At 36.3% G+C, this 24,486-nt stretch overlaps 1 protein-coding gene across 1 annotated transcript in view; it reads left to right on the forward strand.

The window, feature by feature from the left end:
• The first annotated feature begins 2,976 nt into the window (after positions 1-2,976).
• The window catches only part of TPO (thyroid peroxidase), a 37,040-nt gene continuing 15,530 nt past the window's right edge, over positions 2,977-24,486 (forward strand). The window contains exons 1-7 of the mRNA XM_039715584.1: positions 2,977-3,070; positions 5,773-5,857; positions 7,467-7,636; positions 9,909-10,041; positions 14,905-15,034; positions 17,767-17,973; positions 23,515-24,030. Coding sequence (XP_039571518.1) covers positions 2,977-3,070; positions 5,773-5,857; positions 7,467-7,636; positions 9,909-10,041; positions 14,905-15,034; positions 17,767-17,973; positions 23,515-24,030 — 1,335 coding nt within the window. The remainder of the gene's footprint in view (positions 3,071-5,772; positions 5,858-7,466; positions 7,637-9,908; positions 10,042-14,904; positions 15,035-17,766; positions 17,974-23,514; positions 24,031-24,486) is intronic.

The following is a 24,486-nucleotide window of genomic DNA, read 5'->3' on the forward strand; positions in this document are numbered from 1 at the left end:
TTTGGGATATTTCATTGAACTGAATTTATCTTTTATTATCAACTCAGGTCTTTAACTTTTAAGAACATAGATACAGCATTGGTCTTCATGCACAGATTTAAATCTTGAGAATATAGCAAATTGAACAAGTCAATTTAAAACTTAATAATATTAATATGGTTAACTAATAAGATGCACTGCTGCTTTTCTCAAGAGTTTTGTTTAGCATAAAGACTGTTTTATACTTGTCTTGTACTCCAGGTTTAGACCATCATTGACCTGTGCAGTTTCACTGCTGGGCATGAAGGCTGAAACCCTTTCTGCAGGAAGAATGGCTTACGAAAGACAAAAAATCTGGAACAAAGGGGGCACATTCAGCAGGATATTCACTCATATTTTCTGCACTTACCATGCCAATATGCTATTCTTAGATTAAAAAAAATTAAGGCTGTTCTTGAGCAACTGATTTTTACCCTCTTAATTCTCTTTAATCAGATTTAGATAACAAGAATCTGAACGAGGTCCAGTAAGAATAGGAATTCAGCTGTGTCTGCCTCTGTGAGTCCAGTGTAATTAAGACTTTGCACAAGTTTTAGCTAAAACTTGCAGCGGCTACTGCGTATTTGTGGCTCAGGGGGCAGCTAAATATTCATACTCAGAAAAACACAAAATAAATGTTGCCATTCCATTTTTTCATCATAGACCAATTTACTGTGTGTAAACATTTAAGGCCCACTGTTGACAAATACTTCAACTGCAAACAATGAGCAAATGTTGAGAACCTCATTCAAACAAATCTTGATGTAGGTATGCTCTTTTTGAACTAAATGGGTAAGCTTTGATTTTTGACTGTGAAACAGCAAAGAAAATCAAATCTTTTTTTCACTTTAAGGATGTCTCTCATCTCTCAGAAATTAAACCTGTAGTACTTGTGAAGTATATGAAAGGATACAGTGCAAGCTTTTTATTCTATTAGGTGTTTGGAATGGATCTGCTTTTCTCAGTGCTTAGCTCTGCCTCAGAAGAAGTCAATCTCCTTTATACTTTCTTATGTAAGGAAACATAATCTTAAAAGATTTACAAATTGGAACAGGATAAAGAAGTATTGCAAGTTTGACTCCTTGCCTGCAATCTTAAATCCTCCAGCCAAGGAGCATAAGCCTACTTTTCCAATAGAGGTCTGTTCCCCTTTGCCATGTGCTTACTTCTCAACCATGTCCACTCATCTTTGCAGTGAACAGGTTATGGATGACATTCCCACACCGCTGTAATAACATCCTGGAGTTTGTCCTCCAGTCAGTTCACGTGTTCCTAGGTTTCCTTTCACCACCATGTAGCACAGCCTCCAGCTCCAGGATGCTCCCTGCTGCCCACTCCCTGCTCACCTTGTCGCCTCTGGCAGCGATCAAACTCCGATCTTTGGCTCCACCTTGTGACCTCCCGGCGTGACCAGCAAAGAGTGAGCAAGGGAATCCTCAATACTGATTCCAGATCTGATCTTGACCTCCCTGCCTCTTTAGAACAATGGAAAAACCCCAGCCAAACAGATTCTTTAGGTCAAACTACTGACTTTAAAAGAAGCGATAGGGCTGAAAAGGTAACTACAGAAAAATAGCAAGGCTCAGAGAAAAAGAATGAATAAAAAGTGCTGGAAGGAAGTTGGTGGGCAACCTGGGAATTAGCATCTGAATTCCATATAGTCATTTTGGTAAAGAGCAAACTATAGAATGCATAAAACTGGACACAGAGTTGTTTTTTGTCAAATAAATTTGAAAATAAAGAAAGAATAAGGAAAAATATTTTGGTTTACTGCATAATATGGCAAATTGTTAACATATATATATGTCTTTATACACACATACACATATATATTTTATATGAAGTTATTTTCCTTCTCATTTTCAGGAAAATAATTTTAATGTAAGAATTGACGACACAATTATATTTTGGTTCCCAGCAGGAAAATATAAACAAGTCAAGTATTAACGTCAGTTTCTGCTTTGTGGGAACATAACTGTGGCCAAAAAGATTTTGAAATAATTTGCACTGCTAAAGCTTGAGTGAGTATCAGTGCATAAAGCTGACAGCATAAACTGGGCCCCTGGAAAGTACTTGGCTTTCATAATTCAGAACAGTTACTGCCATCGATAAAGTACAGAACTGTGGAAGATAATCTCCTCAGCAGACAAAAGGTCAGACAATAAAACTTTCACTTGACATTTTCCAGAAGAAATTCATCATATTAACTCATGAAATGTAAAAGGAAGGGGTATTTTCACACTGAATTTCTATGGGGAATATAGTTTCTCTGAATTTTCAGACTTGATTTCTTTTTTAATTTTGGTAGGATATGGAGCTAAAAATATTTCAAATCTTTCAATTTCCAGTCAATATAGTGCATGTGAAAAATGATACTTCTTGGAGAGTTTATATATTTGCAGTGCTGTAAGAACTGCCAGTGTACCAGTACTGAAATGGAGAATGCAGCTCACCTCAGCAGAGTGAGCATATTCACTGTGCTGCTTTGATAGTAGTTATCTATGGATAGGAGCATAGGTTGGGGTCTGACTAATTGTTATTGGTTTGGCCACTTCATTATCTTATGTGCAATCATTGATTTACAATCAAATCAGTCTAGTGCACAGAGAAGTTCAAAATGAACGGGGGTAAAATGTTGATGAATTTCTAATGTATAGCCTAAGTGCTGCTGATATTGTGAGAATGTATTATGTTATAAAATAAAATTATGTGTATCATTGTGCTAGAAGCTTCTCAAAATGTAAAAGAATGTAAAACAAAATGTAAAAGAAAAGTAATAAATAGGGAAGAGAAAAAGAGAAAGTGAATTACTTTGAACTTCAAAAAATAGTCAGAACATGGTCGGAAATCTAATTTTAAAGTAAAATTTGCCATATACAGAAAATTATTTATAGTCTGGCTTATAATTAGAAGATGAAGGCATATGTATTTTCAACCGTTATCTCTTCTTTCTTGTAGATGAAAGTTTTCATTATTTTGGGATTTTCAGCAGCTATAGCCTTCACAGCTGTTTTCTTTTCTTTCCTTCAAATAGGGAAAGACACCATCTTTGGTAAGTAACAGTAAAAATACACATTTTTTCTTATGTTGACTGTTAAGCTGAAAATACACAGATACTGCAGACAGTTTAGCAACAGCAGTATAGCTCAACCTCTTTTGTGTGCAAAATACACTGTCTGCCCTCTCTGAGAATTATTCCATGGAGGTGTTCTTTTGAAGTGTAGTTTCATAAACTCAGTAAGTAAAACTTTGTATGCCTAGTGTATCTCAATCACTGCTTTGACTAGGAGTGATTTTACTTTCTTAGTGGCATTCATGTGTCAGAGGACATCTTGCCAAGCATGATTGCTGGATTTCTTTCCCCATCTGCTAATCACCCTGGGCTAGAGGCAGCTGCCATATTCCCCCTGGCACACTCCTGCTGTCCCACAAAGGTGCTTCTCTCCTGTGGATCTGTTGGCTGCTGAGGATTTTAGAGCATCTCAGATTGCATTATTCCTTATGTCCAAAAAATATAATCTTGTAATTTTTACCAACATTTGCATCTGCTCAATTTAAATCAGTTAAATCTAATAAACTAGAAGAGTAGCAGATACCAGACTGAATTTTAAAAGATATCTACAGAAACTGATTTTACATGAAATTAGGGCAGAGATAGTAAAGAAACAGGATTTCAAACCACAATCTCATATTATATAGCTATATGCTTGATTCATAAGGTTTGGTGATATGATTCCCTAAGAAAGTTTTCACCTGAGGTTAGTGTAGAATCACAGATAAAATAAAATTATATGGAAAAAAACCCCTTAAATGAAAAACAAATTCCCAAGATATTACTTTTTATGAGAAATAATTTTTGTACCATCACTGCAAAACAGGAGATCAGGTTTTCTTTCCATAGTAGATTCCTTACTTTGAGCTTCCACACAAATTATTTGGAAAGATGTGATCTAAAGTGACCACATTATGTTATATGTTAGTTAATACAAAATATATCCAAGAATAATAGAATGGTTTAGGTTGGAAAGGACCTTAAAGATCATCTAGGTCCACACCCTCTGCCATGTGTAGGGATGTGGTTCACTAGAACAGGCTGCTCAGGGTCTCATCCATTCTGGCCTCCAACACTTCCAGGAGCAAGGGATCCACAACTTCTGTGGGCAGCCAGTTCCAGTGCCTCACCACACTCACAATAAAGGATTTCTTCCTAACATCTAATCTAAACTTGCCCTCTGTCAATTCAAAATCATTGGCTCTCATCCTGGCATATAAGACCCTTTCCCTCCTTTTCATATTCTTCCCTAAGGCACAGGAAAGCACAAATATTTTTTATATATATATATGTATATATATATATATATATATATGAAATGTTATTCTTTTTATAGTAAGTGTTCTTGATCTGATGAGACAGTACGAGATAATATTTATTACTCAAGAAACACATATTTGAAGACACAGTATAGGTACCAAATTCATACTTCTTAGAAGAAAAGGAAGAGAGACAATGGAATTTAAGTATAGCAAGTGGATATTCTCTTTTACATCAGAGTATGAATCAATATCACGGGATAAGAAATACTTCAAGCATGCTATATTTCTCAGAGCTAAGCCCCCTAAAAGTAATTTAAAAATATGCTATATTAAATTCTAAAAGAACTATTTATTGTATTGCCTGTAAAAATAAAACTTGGTTTTTAATATAGACTCAAAAAGGTTTTCAGAAGTAGTGGAAATCCAAATTATATCACCAAATGAATCATCTGGATATTTTATTATGCATAGGTGAAAAAGAGAAATAACTACTGCTATACTTAGATACTGAAAATTTTAGTAGAATATAATTTAGCCTAGGAGAGATTACTCCTCATCACACATTTCTCTTCCTTGAGCTGAGTGCCCTATTCAAAAAATAGATTATAGAAATAGCACAGACTGTACTACAAATAAAACATGCTCCTCTAAGATTACACTGTACATAAATGATGAATAATTGTACATAAATGATTGTTATTATTTTTTATTATTTGTTTCCTAAGGAAAAAAAAGGGCTATTCTGCAAAATTCAGATAAAAATAAAGCAATTGGACTTTAAACATGACTGGTTCTTTTATTATAAAGCAACATGTACACAAAACAGGGATAAGCTAAGCCTCATAATAGCATCATACAAAATAGTGCAGCTGAAGTATTATTATGTTCACATGTATCTTTCCATCAAACATAGGTGAAGAAATGAGAATAGGGTTTTTATGAACTGGCCCGATCCCAGGTCTTACTTTTGCTTGAATATGGACTTGAATTCTTCATGTGGCTCAGGCCAGCTCATATTACCTATGAAAGAGGGTCAGGTTTGTCCTGTCAATCCAAGGACAGTTTGATGAAAAATACATATGAACCTACAGAACACAGCTGCATACAGAGAACACAACATGTTTCAGCTGGACCTATTATATTTGGTCTTATATGACATGTTCATAACTGGATTTATATTTCAAGCAAGGAAATCTAAATCCCCAAGCCTTATAAATTATGGAAGAATTTATTTACCACATCTACCTTCCCTTTTAGAAAGCTCAGAAGCCATAACACAAATTTCAGGAATAAAATATGGAATGGCTTTAAAGGGAAAAAAATTATACTTTAATATTAGAAACTTGTATATTTTCCAATTATAAATATTTTAATAAATATGTTATTTATTAACATATTTTCCTTTCTTTCTTTCTTTCTTTTTGTTTTTTCCCTGTTAAGAACAAATTGAAGATAACTGCATTACTAAGGCTATCCAGAAGGGTTCTAGTCTGGTGGATTATGTTTCACATTATGAAATTAAAAGGTAAAAAAAAAGAAGTGAACAATGTATTCAGGAAAAAAGCTTTCATTTAAAAAAAAAAAATTATGTCAATCTTTCTGTTTCTTTGAGAACCCATATAATCAAAAAATCACTGCCCCCCTTTGAGGGCTCTGGTCTAGAGGAAGATGACCCTGCCCATGGCAGGGGGGTTGGAACTAGAGGATCTCTAAGGTTCCTTCCAACCCAAACCATTATGTGATTATGTCACTGATAAACTGATCCAATAGGACCTTGTGCATTATCAACACCTAAGTTGCTCTTTTAAAATGTGGGACAAAATAAATTACACAAAAATAAATACAGATGTTTTTCTGAACCAAATAGCTCAAAAATCATACTTTTGTCAACCTATTTTTGGACACATTGATTATGTTTTTCCAGTGCACTGAGACAGGAACAACTCCTATGGCATCAGGAGCCAAACCCTGTTGCCTTAAATTGTTAAAGTGAATTTCATATTTCCCCTTTCATCTACAATAGATGCAAAAAAAGATAAGGGAAAGGAAATAAAATATTTGTCTTGTACTGTGGATAGGCAACAAATTAGGGGAAAGCTTGTTTGTGCTTGAGTTACAGTGTGAGAATGAGCTCTTTCAACCGTTTGACTAGATTTCTGTGCAACAAAGAATTAATTTCTCTCCAAAATTTGGAACACATCATCTAAGTTTTACAGGGCACAATCCCCACACTGTTGCATAGACTTTTCCTAAAAACTTACCCCTGTGATTTGAAACTGAGTAATGATTTTCAGAGCTCTTTGAATGTTAACTGTTTATATGAACAGAACTTGTCGAGAACTGTTGCCCCTCTGTATGTAGAGACTGAGGTCACTCTTGGCTTTTAGTGATCGTATTTTGGTGGAAATCCTGAGGCATTTAAAATTTAAAAACTTAAGTTTAAAGCTTTCAGTGGCTCAACTGACTCATGTAATAGATGGAGATACTGATATTTATGTCTCACAAGATATTGTGGCAATTATTTGGTCAATATCTTAAACATGATAAAAGCTAAGAGATGCTAAAGATAAATGCTGAACAATGATTATTTCAATTAGGAATTGAAATTTTATTAGGAATAAAACTGAGACCACTTGCCCCAGACAACCGACTATAATGCTTCCTTTGAAATACTGTATATGTGGATGTATAGACTTTAAAGAGAATTGGTGCTCAGAAGTCCTATTGATGATTGAGGAAGGGTCTTTGATATTAAATGCTACATGAAAACAAAGCCTACTCACAGCAGTGAGTTGGGAGACCCCTTTTGTGACTATCCTGCACAATGTCTTCCACTTGGTGCTTCAGGCTCTGCTCATGCCAGAAGTTTCTTTCTCATAATAAAGACTTGCCACAAACTGACCTCTTGTGTATGTCCAACAGAAGCGCAGTTTCTCTTTTAGAATTTTCCTTGCAGAACAGGGTCACAAAACAGCCTTCCTCTTTGCTTTCCCAGTGTTCTCTTCAATCAAAATATACCTTAATACTTTAAATACCTTAAATTAAAACACATCCAGGACAGACAGCTTTATTGTTATGAAAAAGTTCCAAAAATGCATACATTGCAAAACCTTTTGTATTTATCTCGATTACAGAAAGATCCATGGAAGTGGTATAGCAACGCCTACCTTACTGCTGGCTTTCTCAAAATTTCCCGAACAAGAGAGTCAAGAGATTTCCCAAGCAGCTGAACGAATGGAAATGTCAATTCAGATGCTGAAACAAAAAGTTTGCCGGAAGCACAAGCGTTCATTGCATCCAACTGGTAAGTACAGTCTATTGACATTGTCAAACAACCCTATTGATTTGTTGAATGCTGTCTTTTAGATTAGAATTCAGCTAAGTTCACTTTTATTTTATTTTTCACTTTCTTTTGTTTTTGAAAACACCTCAGATAGGTTTAAATTTTTCTTTGCTGGAATGTGGGTGGTGTTATTAGAGTTGAGGAGAGCAGTATTTCAGTATTGGCACCCTGTGAACTCATGACTTTGTATTTGTATTGCCTATAAATCAGCCTGCATATCCTCAGTGTTGCAAGCTTCTTGTTTGCAGTGAAATATCTATCTTCCCCAGCAGTTTGGGTTTAGTGCTTGATCTTCTATCACACTATGTCATTGGCATTATCAAACACATTTCCTCTCAACATATCCCTCTTTTACTTTTAAAAAAAATATGTTATTTCCAAAACTAATTTTATAATGCACTGCTGTTGCACATTTATTTCCACTTTAACTGGGTTTTTTTAATATCAAATGGGGAAAGGAAGAGAAAGCTCAATGTTGTCTAAGTGAAATACTTACTGTTAATTAGATATGAATTTCAAGATGTCTGTCTGGTGTCTGCAAGGCTCAAAATATCAGAACCATTGACTTTTTTCTCCCCATAATTTAATTCTGTCACTTACACAAAGTGTTCTATCTTAGTATTAGAACATTTTTTTCCAAGATATAGAACCATTAGAGTGCTGTAAACAAACACAAAGCATTCACCCCAGTTATTATTTTATTTCCTTGCAGAAATATCTGGCTTACTAAACTAACGGGACATTTGTAAAACTAAAAATATACCTTTATCTATATGGATATGTCTGTGCATATATTTACATACACACACATATACACAGATGCAATTATTTTTATGCTGTGTGATTTCAAAAGAAGTTCAATTTCTAAACTGCAGAAGAAGTGTACAAAGTTCTTGTTAATTTTCAGAACTGAAACAATGTTAACAGAATGTGAATAGATACTGTACAGTCTATGTGCCAAAACAGAATTGTTTTACATGAATTAAAGAACTAAATTGACTTTAAAGAAAACATGTGAGTCTCTACCTAGGCAGCTCATAACTGGGGAGCTGGACTCTGAGTATAATTTTGAACCTGAATTAACATAGAAGTACAGCTCTATCTGCAAATCTGGCACAAGTTACTAGTACACAATGACAAGATTATGTACCCAGTTTAACAACCTATTCTCCCTCTGCTCTCACTACTGCCTTGTACAGGTTCTAACTGCTCAGCAGAACATGTTTCGAGCTGATTTGGTTCTTGTACCTTTGTTCTTTGTTTTTGTGGCTTAATATTTTGGTTTGAAAAATGGACTAAAGCAGCTTACTTCAGAGTTGAATGGGCAGAACAAATAGATATTGGGACTGGGTGGCATGCATTAGCCAGTGGGGAGACAAGGGCAAGAGTTATATGTTACCTCTACCCTCATCTTTCATCATGGGATGATTGTAGTCACTTTGAATGTCAAGGGTTCTCTGAGTTCAGGAAGGATATTCACAGAAACATAGAAAGGTTTGAGTTGGAAAGAACCTTGGAGACACCCAAGTTCCAGCCCCCTGCCATGGGCAGGGTCACCTTCCTCTAGACCATATTGCTCCTATTTCATGGGTACATCCACCTCCAACTGGCTGCAACTATTTCAATACCTGCAGAGGTGAGAATAGGTACTAGCTCCCTACAACTTACACAATAGTGAGGCTTTGTCCCTCATAATCAGATGCTCACTGGGAGACCCATCTTGGATTGCATCAGAACTATATGTATAACATGCTGTCTACTGGTATAAAGGGACTTGATTTTACCAAGCTTCCAAATTCCAGCTAATAATTCTGATTCTCTTCCACTCAACACTGAATTCTATAGTCAGCTGCAGGGTCTTTAAATTTCTGCGTCTTTCCAGTCACATATTTTTCTTCTTTGGCATATACTTTTGTCCTTGAATAACATTTTTTACACCTTTGTTTTAAACACAAAGACCAGGCAAGTAAAGGACTACAACACAGGAAAAGAAGGAAGCATAAAGCGGGTCAGCCTCAGATCTCACCTATTGCTGGACCTCTTTCTTCTCATTTTCTATGCATCAGCTAATAAAACCAGCTCTTCCTCTAAGTCTCTGACACAGCCTGTTGCAGCACTTCTCACTAAGAGCTCTTTCCAAGGAAGAGGGGGAATTCTGTAGATGCAGCTAACCATAATGCCTTTTCTACTCTAGTAGATACAGCAAATTTCTTGTCTGGGTTCTTCCTTTCAGATCATTTCTCAGCTGATCTGCTTACTATGATTGCTAATATTTCTGGATGCCTGCCTTATATGTTGCCACCAAAATGTCCAAATAATTGCTTAGCTAATAAATATCGACTCATCACTGGTGCCTGCAATAACAGGTATGTATGATAAAAATTGTGTCCTAAAAATCCTTCCTTCTCATTCTTTAAACCCAAGAAGCTGTGTTTACTTTTTCCAAGGGGGACAGGTATTAATCATTTAACTTTAGCATCAACGTGGCTGTAAATGAGGTGACTGTGAAAGTTCCCGAAGGAAGAACTCATAATTTAAACTTTGGTGCACTACTTCTTGTAAACAGGCTTTCCCTCTGAAAGCTTCTAGGATTATGTGAGGAACTTTATATTTTGGGAGAACTGATTTAGTAGATGTCTTTTTCTATATAAAATGAAAACTTAATTCTAACCCAGCATTTATTTTTGATAGAATTAGATAAAATTATAGAAAGCAGGAAAACAATATTACTTCCCAAGGAGAAATATTTTCATATTTTCCCACAACTCTAAGAGTTAGTAAGCATGAATCTAAAAATTCTAGGTGTTATTTTTAATTTCACATATCTGTTTGTATCTGTTCAGTGGCTATTTTTTATAAATAGTATGTACTTGTTGCCTAATCTATTTGGCAATTTTTTCCTGCAAAACCCCACATAATAGATGTGCCTGTCTTTTCACAACCCTCCAATGCAATGAGTGTAAAACTGAGAATGAGGGCCCTTTTAAGTACAAGGGTAAACAATATTTGTACTCTGCAGCCTCTGGATACACAGACCTAAGGTCACAAACTGAAAGGTGGACTGTAAGTTTACAGGTGAAGTGCTACAGAGATGAAAATGGAAGGCCATTATCATTGTGCAGGTTAAGGTACTCTGCAATCTGGTGAATAAAAAGCAGTACAATTCTGCAGTTTTATTATTCAGTGAGTCTGGTTTTATGAGATTAATCTGTTTTGCTACATCACAAGTCATTTGCAAGGAACATGCCTGATAGACTCTTTCCTGAAAGGACGCAACCTGATATGCATCAGTGTTATAAATCTAACTATGTGGATATCCATAATTTCCCCCAGGCATGTTCAGAGTTGCTTTTAGTCTGAGCTAGCAGCTAGCACAATATTTGCACTGACATCTCCATCAGAGCTTGAATACATTGGCCAAGATTTGTGCAGCTGAACACAGACACATGGATGAAGCTCTTAATGTACAAGAGTGGCTATTTAGTCTTTCTCCCTAGAGATGGAGAGAAGCACTCTGCTATAGGTAAAGGTAAAAGACCTTTTTCTCTTCCATGACTGATAATACCAGGATGTGTACAGGCATTTCAGTCTGATATATCTAAAGCTGTGTAGGGTAAATATGATTCATTGAGTCTGGTCTGGAGTCATTCTGTTCTACTTTGTATATTTTTATGCTTGTACCACATCGGAACATAAACCCACCACTCATAGTAGGTAGTATTTTAGACTCTTTGCTCTAAATGTCTGTAAAAGGTGTAAGGCAACAAAAAACCCTCCAAAACCAAAGGCATTGAAACCAGTGAATCAGATCTTAACTGAGTCTAAAAATTTGTGAGCCCCATGAAATACCTCTAGTTCTATTGAAATACATCAGCCTAAAAAGCCCTTAACATTGTAATGTAAATAATATATTCTGTGATGTGGGCCAGCTTCAAGGACTCCAGACATTAAATGAAATACCAGCCTGTGCTTCTCCTTGCTTTACAGCTTCCACTTTCAAGCACAAATTATGTCAAGGCCTATGTTGCATTTGTACTTTTGTTCACTCTCTTTGAATACATAGATGTACTGTAGATCACAAAATTCTGCATTTCATGAGTGAAATTTAGAAACAAAATTTTTAGTGGAACGAATTGTGTGTCCACAATAAAAATATTTTAAAATCTATTTAGAAGGGAGCAATTAAATGCTTTACAGATGTTCTGCTAAATCGGTTTGTGCTTTTGGGAAAAATCAGATCAATTGCAAAGGATTTTTTCCTTAGCACTGAGATTGCTTTGTTTTAGTTTGCACTTTCTAGAACAAAGGTGTAGTAGAATAGCATAAACATGACCTTTCATAGAGAATATCGACATAATAGCAGACATTCCCAGCAGAGTTATTATTCACTTTTACTGGTAAGAGATATTCACAGATTTTAGTTTCCTTTCTGCCTAAACAAGCAAAATAAAATTGCATTATTTTAAAATTAAGAATAAGGAACAGAAGGAAAATCCATAGAGTTTTTTTTCCCATTTTTTAATCCCAACCAGATAGCATTGATTCACGTGTTTTTTAGTGTCTAGTACAATGAGAGGAATTCAAGGGTGAAGGAATTACAGGTACTAAAGGAAGGGACTCTCACGGTGCAATTACCTTCACCTAATCTTAGCTGTCAGTTATGTATCTACTGCAAGGGTGCATCTTTGGCTCTTCCTGGTAGTGAGAAATAGAATGGAATGACAGGATGGCCCCCAGGAACTGTCTGTCCTTCTGGCTTGATGGACAAGTTGTTCCATGACTACCTTACTTTTTGTACATCTAATATTTGGGGCAAATTTTATCTGGGAGGAATTTTATCTGCAGCATTTCATTGCTGTGTCATTAACCATTCTCTCAGGTGATGCTGATGCTCAGTCTAGAGGTCCAGTACCAGCAGAGATAGGAGTGTGTGTGGATCACCCAATGGAAAGAACAGCAATCCTGACTGAATCCACTGACTTCCAGAAAAAGGAATTGAGACGAGATGAGATGAGATGAGATGAGATGAGATGAGATGAGATGAGATGAGATGAGATGAGATATGTTTTCTTTAGGTTGGCTACTTCACCTCAATGCAAGCTAAGTGTTCAACTAGCAGCAGACCTATTTTCCAGAAGTGTCCCATGTTTCCAGAAGTTACACGCATGATAGCTCAGCATGACATAAAACATCACAAACTCCAATTATTAAGTTGCCATATGTCATTCCTTCCATCTACTTGAAACTAGGCAGAACATTAAAATAAGATTCAAAAGATAAAAATCTGTATACTAAATGGCAGCTTAATACTCCAGGTTCCTTCTCAGGCAGCCAAAACAAAATCCAATCAATCCAATACAATTCCAGTGTTTCACAAGTAAATGAAAACTCCCACTTTCCATAAACAGAATATATAGTAATCAAATTTGAATACTTTAAAAAGCTGTATGGTAGCAAAATCTCATTATTTCAGCTGCCTTTTAAACTCAAGCAAGATTCCAAGACATTAACATGTTTAATGCAATAATAAAAAGGCACATGAGAGGGGTTTTACTAAAGTAGCATTCCAGTGATCTGCTAAAATACAAAAGCAATCAGGAGACAAATCACTGGTTAAGCAGTTACATTAACATTTCATTATTTTTAATTGAGTGAAATAGCACTACACTATGTGCAGTATTTTATGCAATTTCAATAAAGGCAAATCAACTGTAACTAATTTGAATGCTTTATTAAAGCATACTTCAACCTTCAAGTGTGAATTATTGTTGATAATTAAGTGTATTACAGCACCATATAGCTGGCAAATTGAGTCTCTTCAGTGTGCTAGAGATCAATGAAATATTAATATAATTGTTTAGCATCCTGATAGACATGTAAATGTATGTTTTAACACTATGTATTTCTCCTAACATTCCAGAAATATTTCTGGTTCTTTGTGGCGTATTTTACAAGTTTAGTCAACTGAATGCATTGCAAAAAAAAATATTTCTTCCTTTTAGTGTTGATATATATTTAACAATTATGAAATATATTGAACAGGACAAGTGAAAAACAACCAACAGAACCAAATCCTAAAATTTCTGATATTCATGATAGAGGGAAAATTAATCGTGTCAAACCCAAAACTCACTGACTATACTAATAGATAGAAATCTCCAAGAATCATTTGCTGACCCTCAAATTAAATATGACCTGATTCTTGACACCCTCTTACTTTTACATGTATGACTACACTTTTTTACTCCCCTTCCTCCTTCCAGGTAGGCTGGCTGTGGGATGGCAAACTGGCATGCAATGGTGCCAAGATGTGCTCAGGCAGGTGACAGTCAGAGAAAAGCAAGTTGTTGTGAGTTAAAAATACACTGCACTTAATGCTGACAACCTGGCAGCACAGTTCAGTGTCTGGGCTTGTGCACAGGTCCTCCCAAAGGTGGACCCAAGAAACTGGTATAGCTTCAACCAGAGGCAGCAGTGCCGCTGGATTCAGCTCCCATCTCCTCAGCCCTGATTCCTTTGGTTTTGCTAAATGATTTCTTCTCTATGACTTGTGTGCAATTTTCAATTAAGTTTTCTTCACCTTCACACTGAAGGGTTTCTTCATATTTTCCTAAGTTTTTATTTCCTCTCTGTTGCTCTAAACAAATATTTTTTAAAGATGAAATATTTTTTTCAAAGGCTCTTGAGAATGTATCTGACTTTATGGGGAATAAGGATACTATTAGGCTCACCTTCACAGCAAATATTTTAAAAATATCAAAAATTTACCAGCTTAGATTACAAACATGAGTAAAATAGCAATAATTCATTAGCAATTTAAATTTTCTTTGTTTTCATTTTGAGTAAAATTAATATTGGTCTACATGAAGACAAGTATTTTACACACTTTCAAAGATTGTTACAAGAGCATCTTATTGTAATGACATTTTGCTATGTGGCTGATGATTATTTCATATTATTTTATTATTAATAACATAGATTTTTCATATTTGATTAATACAACCATTTTTATTAATAATGGCCATTTTTATGGTCAGGTATTATATTCAGAACATTAATAGAATATAAATAGTATATATACATGTGTGTGTGTATGTATATATATATACACACACATATATATATATATACATATATATATATATACATATAAGATTCAGAATATATTCAGAGGTTCTGCTGCTGCTGTTGCTTTTGGGAGATTCTTAATTTTGTTTTTCTGCTCATAGGGAACATCCTAGATGGGGAGCATCCAACACAGCTTTGGCTAGGTGGCTTCCAGCAGCCTATGAAGATGGCCTCAGCCAGCCTCGAGGATGGGATCCCAGTGTCCGATACAATGGATTCCAGCTACCCTCGGTTAGGAAGTGTACCTCCAGATCACTTGCAACACTCACACTGGGCCATTATCTCACCTGCCACCAAAGATCTCCATTTACATCAGTAGGGGAAGTATCTGTGTAAAATACTGCAAAAGTACCTGTGGAGCTCAGTTAAGAAGCCAGGGGCTGTGCTAAAGCATAAGTTCAGCCACACGGTGAGAGGTTCCCTGTCCCTGGCTGGGGAAGCCCATAGAGCAGTGCAGGGGGCACTGACGTTCCTGAGGGGCAGCCCAGTACTCCAAAAAGTGCTGCAGGGGAGAGAGGCAGGACAGGAGCCAGCCAAATGCCTGGCCTGGCAGGCACCAGGCAGCCAGCAGACACAGGGTGATGATTGCTCAGGTAGAGAAAAGGTGCACAGTGGACCTAATTCTGACCTTCCCATGATGAAATTGTAGATACAAGGGAGGCCTACAAGGATGCATGCTGCCATGGCAAGAGGCAATGGTCACAAGTTGCTCAAGAGAAAATTTTGTCTTGAAACAAGAAATTAAATTTGTTGTGAGCACAATAAATGTTGGCAAAGGTTTTTGTTGGAATATAGATTCCAGCCTAGAGAACTTCTGGCATATCCCTCATGGGAAATACCCAAGATCTGTCTTCATAGGGCTCTTAATAACCTAATCCCTGCTTTCAATTTAAAGCTGCACATTGTGGTCTCCAGAGTTTCCTTCCAGCCTAAATTTTCCAACGTTTTAATGATTCTTTTTTTTAATAATACCATCTTTATTCAGGGAAGGAGAAGGAAAAGATGGTTGGATGTTAACTAAACAAGTAAAAAGCATGTAGACATGCTAGCATGTATGTAGGTGTGTGCATGTATGCCATTCCTCATAGTCTAGCAAGCCCTAACTGAACAAGTATTGCTGTCAAATCATTGCTTCATTTGTTAGCTAGTCTCACTTACTGATCTTAAAAAGTATTGCAATATTTATGGATTTTAACGCCTCATATACTTAAAAAATAGCAGACCTGCCATAGAGGGAAGTTTGAAAAAAGAACATTTGCACAGAGGACTGGGAGAAAAATTCCCCAATGCAGTGTACAATGATTTGGGCTGGATTTACAATTTGTGATTTGTCATCATTGCTTTGAAACCTGACTTTTAATGGACTCAAAGTCTTGTTATTTTAACCATTGTATGTTTAATAAGGATAATCAGGAGAATTTAGTGTTAATGTCACCAGCAACTCATGTTATTAATTAAATAACATTGTCTCTAAGTTGCACAATTTAGCACTCAGAGATGAAAACCTGACATTTACACAGGCAAATTTCCAGTAGATAGTACAAGCTGCCTTTTTCTAGAATCATTAGGGTACATGCTTGTAAAGCAAAACACTCTTAAAAAAAGATTATATAACTGTACTGAATCTGATCATAAATGTCTGACCATCAGCAAGATTCCCTGCTTTGTTTTGGAGTAAGGGTAAAACTAATGTCATAATTTTTTTTCCTCATTTGCATAATTATTCTTTTTTGTTCTTTTAGCTATCTAACTATATTCTTTAAAAGAAACATGAAAATATTGTGAAAGTGATAGATAAGTGTGAGGATTACTATAAAGCAGAACAGTGACAAGAAAATTTTACTAACTTCAAGAAAATGTTTGTGACCACCAAAGCTATTAAAATACTGATCAAAAGATTTGGATTCCTGATGAGCTGTAGGTAGCTTGCTCACAACTATTTCAGTACAAAACCTGATGTTCCTAACAAGTCCCATGTTGTCTCTTGTCCTTACCAATTCTATTTAACTGAACCTGCCTTATACATTTATTATATAGCCCTTATATTTATTACAGCCTCTGTGAGTCAATTTTATGTGCTGCCCTTTCAGTTGCTTGACTTCCAAGGCAGCTGCTACTTGCCAGGGAATATTTTGCAGCATGAGGGAGGAATCTGTGAACAATGATACCCTTAACATCTCCACAAACTGAGTGCTGATTTTGCCCCTATGGTTTTGCTTGGTTATTAAAATGTAGCATGGATGCCTCTATGTGCTCCTCCTAGAGCATCTGTATCTATGTGCATCTTGCACAGAACTGCATCAGAAATATTTTTTTGCTTCTCCTTGCCTGGGAAAAGGAAGCTGAACTTTCAGCTACCATGTGTTTGCAGCCTACTCCTGAGCTGCATAAGCTCCTTCATTTACATTCAGAGCTGCTCAGTCTTTCTGAGTATCAACAGTGATTTGAGATTTCCCAGCAAATCCTTTTGTTTAAGGAGGAGAAAACAGAACAAATAGAAACAAAACTTTTAGACAGTCTAAAATAGATGTGTGGTTTTCAAAATTCTCTGGAAAGGAACAGATCAAAGATACACTGCTCACTGGCAAGCAGATAGAAAAACTCAGTTGAAACATCCTCAGTTGAAACATCCAAGGTGCTCAGCAAGCAGATAGAAAAACTCAGTTGAAACATCCTTGAAACTGCTTGTAGCACCTTGGTCCCAGCTCCTGAACAGAAATAAGAACCTGGTAGAAGATGGATTTTATATTGTTTGGTGGGGGGGGGGTTGGGTTTTTTTGAAATTTGTTGTTGTTGCTTTTGTTTGGTTTGGTTTTAGTCAAACCATTAGCAACACTCTACAACATAAAGTTAGGGAGGGGTAAGATAGATTTTATTACTGTTGTCCTTACTTTGCAGTGTTCTATCACTTTGGGAGAAGTAAAAACTGTTTGACACTCAAGGTAAATTTGTTCTTTTCTCAGGTTCATGAAGTGACAAGAAAAATTATTCATGCACCTAATGAGGCTGTTACTGAAGACAGCCTGTATTCTGATATCATTATGGTATGGGGACAGTACATAGACCATGACATTGCATTCACACCCCAGAGCACAAGTAGAACTACCTTCCTGAGCGGGATGGAGTGCCAGATGACCTGCGAAAAACAAAATCCATGTTTTCCAATAAAGGTAAGATGCTAACTTAAATTCTTCAAGGGAAATTCCAAGCTCTAAACAAGTGAGTATAGTCCAGAAACATTAGAACAGACAGTGGTAGAAAAAAAGAATATAGTACAACTATTAAATGAAACAGGCAGACTTTTTTTTTTTGGTAGAAATAATAAGCTATAGTTAATATAGTTAATAAAAACATCAATTTTTTAACCTAAGGTTTATGTTGCAGAGAAACCTTCATAGTCTCTCCTAATGTTATTGTTCTCATGCTTCAAGGTTTTGAGTTCCATTGGGGAATATCGAAAAGTAGTAATTTACATTTTCAGTTAGATAAAATGAAAGGATATTAACATTACTCATTGAAAGCAAAGATACTTCTTCCAGTTAATGCAAACTTTCAAAGAGAGCTATCTTTTCAATGTATGCATAAAAATGATCTCCAGGGAGCTGCTGAAACCTATATACATCACATCTTTGCTTTGAGCAGATGGAAAAACATGAGTTCAAAGCTTGTTAGAGGGCTAGAAGAAACATAAATAGGTATAAATTTAGGATACTAAATTTTTGATCACTTAATTTAAAAGAATAGTCCTTTCACTCAAAAAAATTGAGTAGCAAAGTAAAACCATGTTTTTGTTTCTGAAAGCACAGCCTGTCCAGCTCAGGCTACAGGAAAGTTGCATGCCCACCACAGCCCTTGGTGATGTTTAAGTCAGAGCAACCTAAATTTCTTTACTTAGCGTTGGAGCTTGATTATTGACCAGCTTCTCTATGTACTGCCATGTAGGGCTCCTATCAGAATAGAAAACCTTTCTTGCCTCAGCAAACTGTAGTTGATAAACATTCTACAGTTTCCTTTTGCTTTAAGTGCCTCATTCCTCTTTCATTAAATGTAGAGGAAAGTATTTGGCTAACTGTAAAGAGAAACAAATCATGTTGTGTTAAAAGATAGCTTGTCTTCCATATGGTGGGAGAATTCAAAATACAGGAAAGGTTAAGTGAAAATAATGAATGCCTACAATTTTACCACACGCTGGTAAACCTAGTCCCTCTCACCCTGGAAATATGGGTGAGAGGGACTATTTTGAAAGTTTGCAAACATATCTTGAGAGAATTCAGAAAGAACAGAGGAGGAACCACAGTCTTTCAGATAGTGAGAAACTGAGAGCACTGAGTAACTTGAATCAACCACAACAGCCCTAATTACTGAGAGTATGCCATAGTTCTGACAAAAATCTCTAGTTTGCTGTGTTTCAAATTTCCATCTCGGGCAAGAAATTGGTTTTATTCTGTATATGTTTTTAACTAATAGTCTTAGAAATATTCCCATTCCCAAAGTCTTACCAAGAGAGGCTAGGACAGACACCCACTCCCTGAGCAGCAGTGCTTTGTATGATGTGAAGACCGATCCATTTGAAACACATAACACAGTATATGGACTCCCTGTTTTAAAGAGTCCACTTTCTGTAGCTGTAAAACTGCAAAAGTCTTCAAAAGTCATTTGTGTTTGCAATAAATTCTTTGAAATAGCATGACTAGCATTGATTTTTAAGTGCAAAACCCCCACATTTTTTATTACTACGTGGATTTTTTGATTGAAAAGAGACTCATACTGTTTCTCGTAACTTGAATGAAATGAGGATCACAGGGACCGCAGTGGTCTAATTACTGAACCCTGACTAATTCAAGTCTCGAAATCCCATCTACTTAAAAAAGGAAACAACATAAGGGATCTTTGAAAAACTCCAAGGCTAGCATTATTCATGTGATAGAGGCATTCAGTGCAGAGGGATAAAAGGTGAACAGATTGCCATGGCATAGACTTGCGAGTGCATCTTTCAGTGCTCTAAACAAAGCACAGACTTTGGATTTCTGTCTTGGAGCTGTGATAAGGTTCAGAGAGCATGTTTCAAGGATGCTCTTGAAGGCAAGTTATGTGAACAGGTACTAAATCTATCACTGAGTATTTAACAGGTAGCTAAATCTAGCACTGGATACTCCTCCTACTCAGCAGCGTAGCCCAGCAGGAGGATGGCTCAAAGCCACCTTCAATGTAGCCACGACTGGCCATGGTAGGGGACATACAAAGAAATTCAGTCACAACCCTGAAAGTATTAGATAAGTTCCCCAACTTGTGACCCCTTCACATGGTTACAGTCCCATGAATTTTTCAGCTCCATCTTGTTATTAACCTGTTATTCACAGCTTTGATGGACAGATACAAAGATGTTCTTTTGCTTTTATTATATGTGTTCAGTATTTTGTAACTGTTTTTTCTCAAAGACAGAGAACAGAGTCGGTATAAAAAAAAAATTAAAATTAAAAAGAAAGGGTTGTTGCAGTAAATGCAGTAAATAGTGTGATCAGAGGAGCTAATTTTTGAACACTGAAACAAAATCTATTACCCTCTAGAACTACTCTTCTTTCAGAATTATTAACTAAATAAATCTCCACATAGTAAATATTTGGAAAACTGCCACAGTCAGTTTTATACATTAATTTTTTGTATGAAGAAACTGTGGCTGGTTTCCAATGGCAGTGAAATCAATAGCATATTATACAACAATGTAGACATAGAGGCTGCAGTTTACACTCTTGCTGCTCCTACAAAAGTGGCACCCAAGAGAGAATCCACCCACAGGAAAGGACAACTGTGCCTGCAGCTGCACATCCTCTCTGGGGGTTTCAGCAGGGAGAGGAGGCTCCTGACTGCACAGGTTAGGGAATCTGCCTAGAAAATATTCAGTCAGTGCAATTCAATGAAGGATCAAAAGCTGCAATAGTGCATTGATATTAATAAGAAGTGTAGGTAAATGATTCATAGGTTCCCAGGAACCATTGTGATTTTCTGTTCTGGACATTTTTATAATAAATGTTATAGAATTTCTCTCAGCAATTCTCACATTGAGCCTGTAACTTCTGGTAGAGCCTGAATATTCTTTTTGCTCTATATTTACAGGGTCCCCTAATGGGAAAAAAAAACCCAAACCCACTAGCTTTAGTTTACAGTTCTTTTATAACAGCCTGACATGCAGAACAGGAGAAAACGTGTCATTCCTCAGATTATTATTTCAGGTTAGGGCTGAGACATAAATAAGCATTACAGAGACTTTCATAAGAGAGCTTCTGACTTCATTCAGTATTAATTACATTGCTGCCAATAAGAAAGACACGACACATACAGTTAGCATGATGCTATCCAGAAAAGCTTACAGTTTTACCTGAGTAAAAAAAGGTGGAAAAGAAACAGTCACAGAAAATTGAGGTGATTTGAAAAAGGTGACATGTAACATGACAGGTTACTGTCTCAGCTACAAAGAGATCAGTCATCTGCAATCAACAACTAGCAAAGTGAGTTTCTGCCTTTATCTTCTGTTACAGAAGCAGCAGCTTGCTGTCAGATGGGATCATGGACTTTTCTCCAAGTTGCATGTCCACAAATACCTTCCCTTTTTTTCAAACTTTCAGAGACCATAAGCTAGGTTTTCTTTTAAATCCACAGAAAAAAAAAAAAAAAAACCTTTACAAGGTCATTTCCCACAGGATGAATTCCCAATAAGCAAGATTTTTCTTTAACCGAATTAACAGTTTAGAGATTGTGGTACACTCAAACAATTATTACCTTTCATTTTCTTTCACATAGAAGAATTTCACCATAACCAGGTTTGACCATGAATATAGAATAACTATTTAAATTAACATGCATACAGGATATGCAGGGATATATCCTGGATATACAGGAAAACTATTGTGGCCAGTCAGGGTTCTGTTGCAATTTTTTTCCCTCTAGAGTTATGTGGCACAAACAAAAAAGAATCATGAATTTTAGTCATTAGTATTGAAAAAAAAAATGTTACTCAGTACCCATTTCAGCAGAAAAGGGTCTCTTTTTTCACTCAGATTATTTTTAATGTCTCTAAATCATAATGTAAGGAACTTCTATTTTACACATTCAGCTGCTGGCTGCAAACTACTAATCCTATGAAAAGGGAAAGGACAGCATTATGCAGCTCTGCCAGTCCCTTAATGTTCATTACTGCTGTTTTTTCTCCACTAGGGACCAGAACGGATTGAATTGAAATTGCAGAGGCAGTTAACTAATGATTATTCACTGAACTTCATTCACTGTTCACATGTTTTGCTGTGAGCCTCACTGTTTAACAGCATAAAGGCATCTCCTACATTCTTTTCTCAGTGATATCTGAATTCTTCCTGAAATGTCTGCTGATGACTAGAAGCAGGAGACACTCAAACACATACAGGGCTACGGCTGTCAAGTTCAGATATTTGTATTATGAAATGAGCTGCCTGCTTACATTACCAGCTGAAGGGAAAAAGAAGCCACACTAATAGCAAAAGACATAATAATGAATGCTAAATAGAAAACACAAGATAGAGAAAATACTTATTTCAAAAATCAGTGAAAAAAAATTACTTGTTTTCTTCAAACGTAACCTACCTTGATTTGCTAAAACCTAGACAATGAAGAAATAATGGTAGAATTTATTTACTAAAAAAATTTAAACCATTTCTTAATGTAAATGATTTGTTGGTATCAACCTCTACTGACATGAGCTCTCAGTAATAAGAAAATTTTACTTGGTATAATAAGTGAGAAAACGTCATTATATAAAGTTAATAAATTTCATTCCAAAGTTGCTTTGTTACTGTTAACCCCAATTTAATGACTATTCTATCTTTGCAGACTGATCTCTCTATTATTAGAAAAATGAAGAAGAAATTACATCACCTATGCAGCATTCACTGTCTTCTGCCAAAGAGTTCTGAAAAATGAAAAGAAAGCATATAGAATACAAATAAGGGTTAGCTCAGGTGTCTGTACAAAATATTTATTTTCTCTTAGTCAGATTTTTGAGTGTCATTATTTAATCTCAGTGTCTCAATTGTGTGGGGTTCAAATCAATAAATGACTGGGCAATCTTTCATTTAGCCAAGTCTGTGTTCAGCCTTTGCTTTTTATAAAGATGGTCAGAATTCAGTACTTGTAAGACAACTGTTGCAATAAAATAATGTGGCAGAAGACTTTTGAGGTACTGGCAGAAAACAGAATGAATATTTACATCTACCCTTTTTAGTTAGGAAACTGTATAAGAATTCAGTATGGAAACAAAGCTTTTACAGAGTGCTGCTGCAGACACTGAAACTCCTCATTATGTTTTGATACATACAGCTAAATCTGCTGTCTCAGTTGCTCTTCAGCAGAACAGAATTTGACCACATGTTCATGTCTTCACTCTGATACATTTTATGATGAATTTTCATTGTAAAGTCAGACTGATTTAGATGTAGATGTATTGCATCAATAGCTTTTGATAGAGTAAATGTGTTGGAGTTTATTTGTCTCTGCTTAAAAAACATTCATATTTTTCCTTCAGTCTAAAGAAAAACAATCTATACATATTTAGAATATGTCACTCCAGTAGATGAGGTCTGAGCAATGAAAAACTGAGAGAGTGAAGGTAAATATTTAGATAAGACTCAATTCAGCATCCACAGCTGTTCTCACCTCAGAAAATACCCTTATTTTGTATGCAGGTAACCACCAATGATACATTATCTGCAGGGATGGATTGCCTGCCCTTCTACCGCTCATCTCCTGCGTGCGGCACTGGTGATCATGCTGTTCTCTTTGGAAATATATCTGTGCTAAATACAAGACAACAGATCAATGGCTTAACTTCTTTTCTTGATGCTTCTACAGTCTATGGCAGTACCCCTGCTGTTGAAAACAAACTGAGGAATTTAACAAGTGAAGAAGGCCTTCTTAGAGTAAACTTAAAGTATTATGATAACCATCGGGAATACCTGCCTTTTACAGACCAGATCCCATCCCCATGTGCACAGGACTCAAGTGCAAGTGGAGGTGAGAGGGTGGAGTGTTTTCTGGCTGGGGACAGCCGCTCCAGCGAGGTGACATCCCTGTCTGCCATGCACACGCTGTGGCTGAGGGAGCACAACCGCCTGGCCCGAGCGCTCAAACGCATCAACGGCCACTGGAGCGCGGAGACCGTCTACCAGGAGACGCGCAAAATTGTTGGTGCTCTGCATCAGGTTGGCTGCTTGTTTGCTTATCTACACTTGGCAATGAATAGCTCACAACAGAACTCACAAAGCTTCGAACATGCTTCTGTGAGGGGCTTTTGAGATCACACTACCTTTTCTTTTCCACCTATTTCCGTGCTTCAAATACAGAATGCTTAAAGTTTGTTTTGCTTTCCACTTTCTTAAATGCAATGTCTCGGTGCTTAGTTTGTCTAGACACCTTAGTGCTCTGATTTTCATAGCAGTTCCTACTCTGATACATATTTTTGCAGGCATCTCCAATGTCTGTTTGTCTATAAAAGATGCCTTTTCAGATACTTTTTTGCTTGTTTTTTTTTTTGGTAGGGGAAATTTTTTTCAAGTGATGTATGTCTCTGTATTTATATAATGTAGAAAATGTTTCCTTTCTCACAGGTATATCATAAATAATAAATCCCCTGTGTAAAAATGCCAGTGAGGTTCTCA

This window comes from Passer montanus, unplaced genomic scaffold (genome assembly GCF_014805655.1).
Source record: "Passer montanus isolate IOZ18808 unplaced genomic scaffold, ASM1480565v1 scaffold34, whole genome shotgun sequence".
Lineage (NCBI taxonomy): Eukaryota > Metazoa > Chordata > Aves > Passeriformes > Passeridae > Passer > Passer montanus.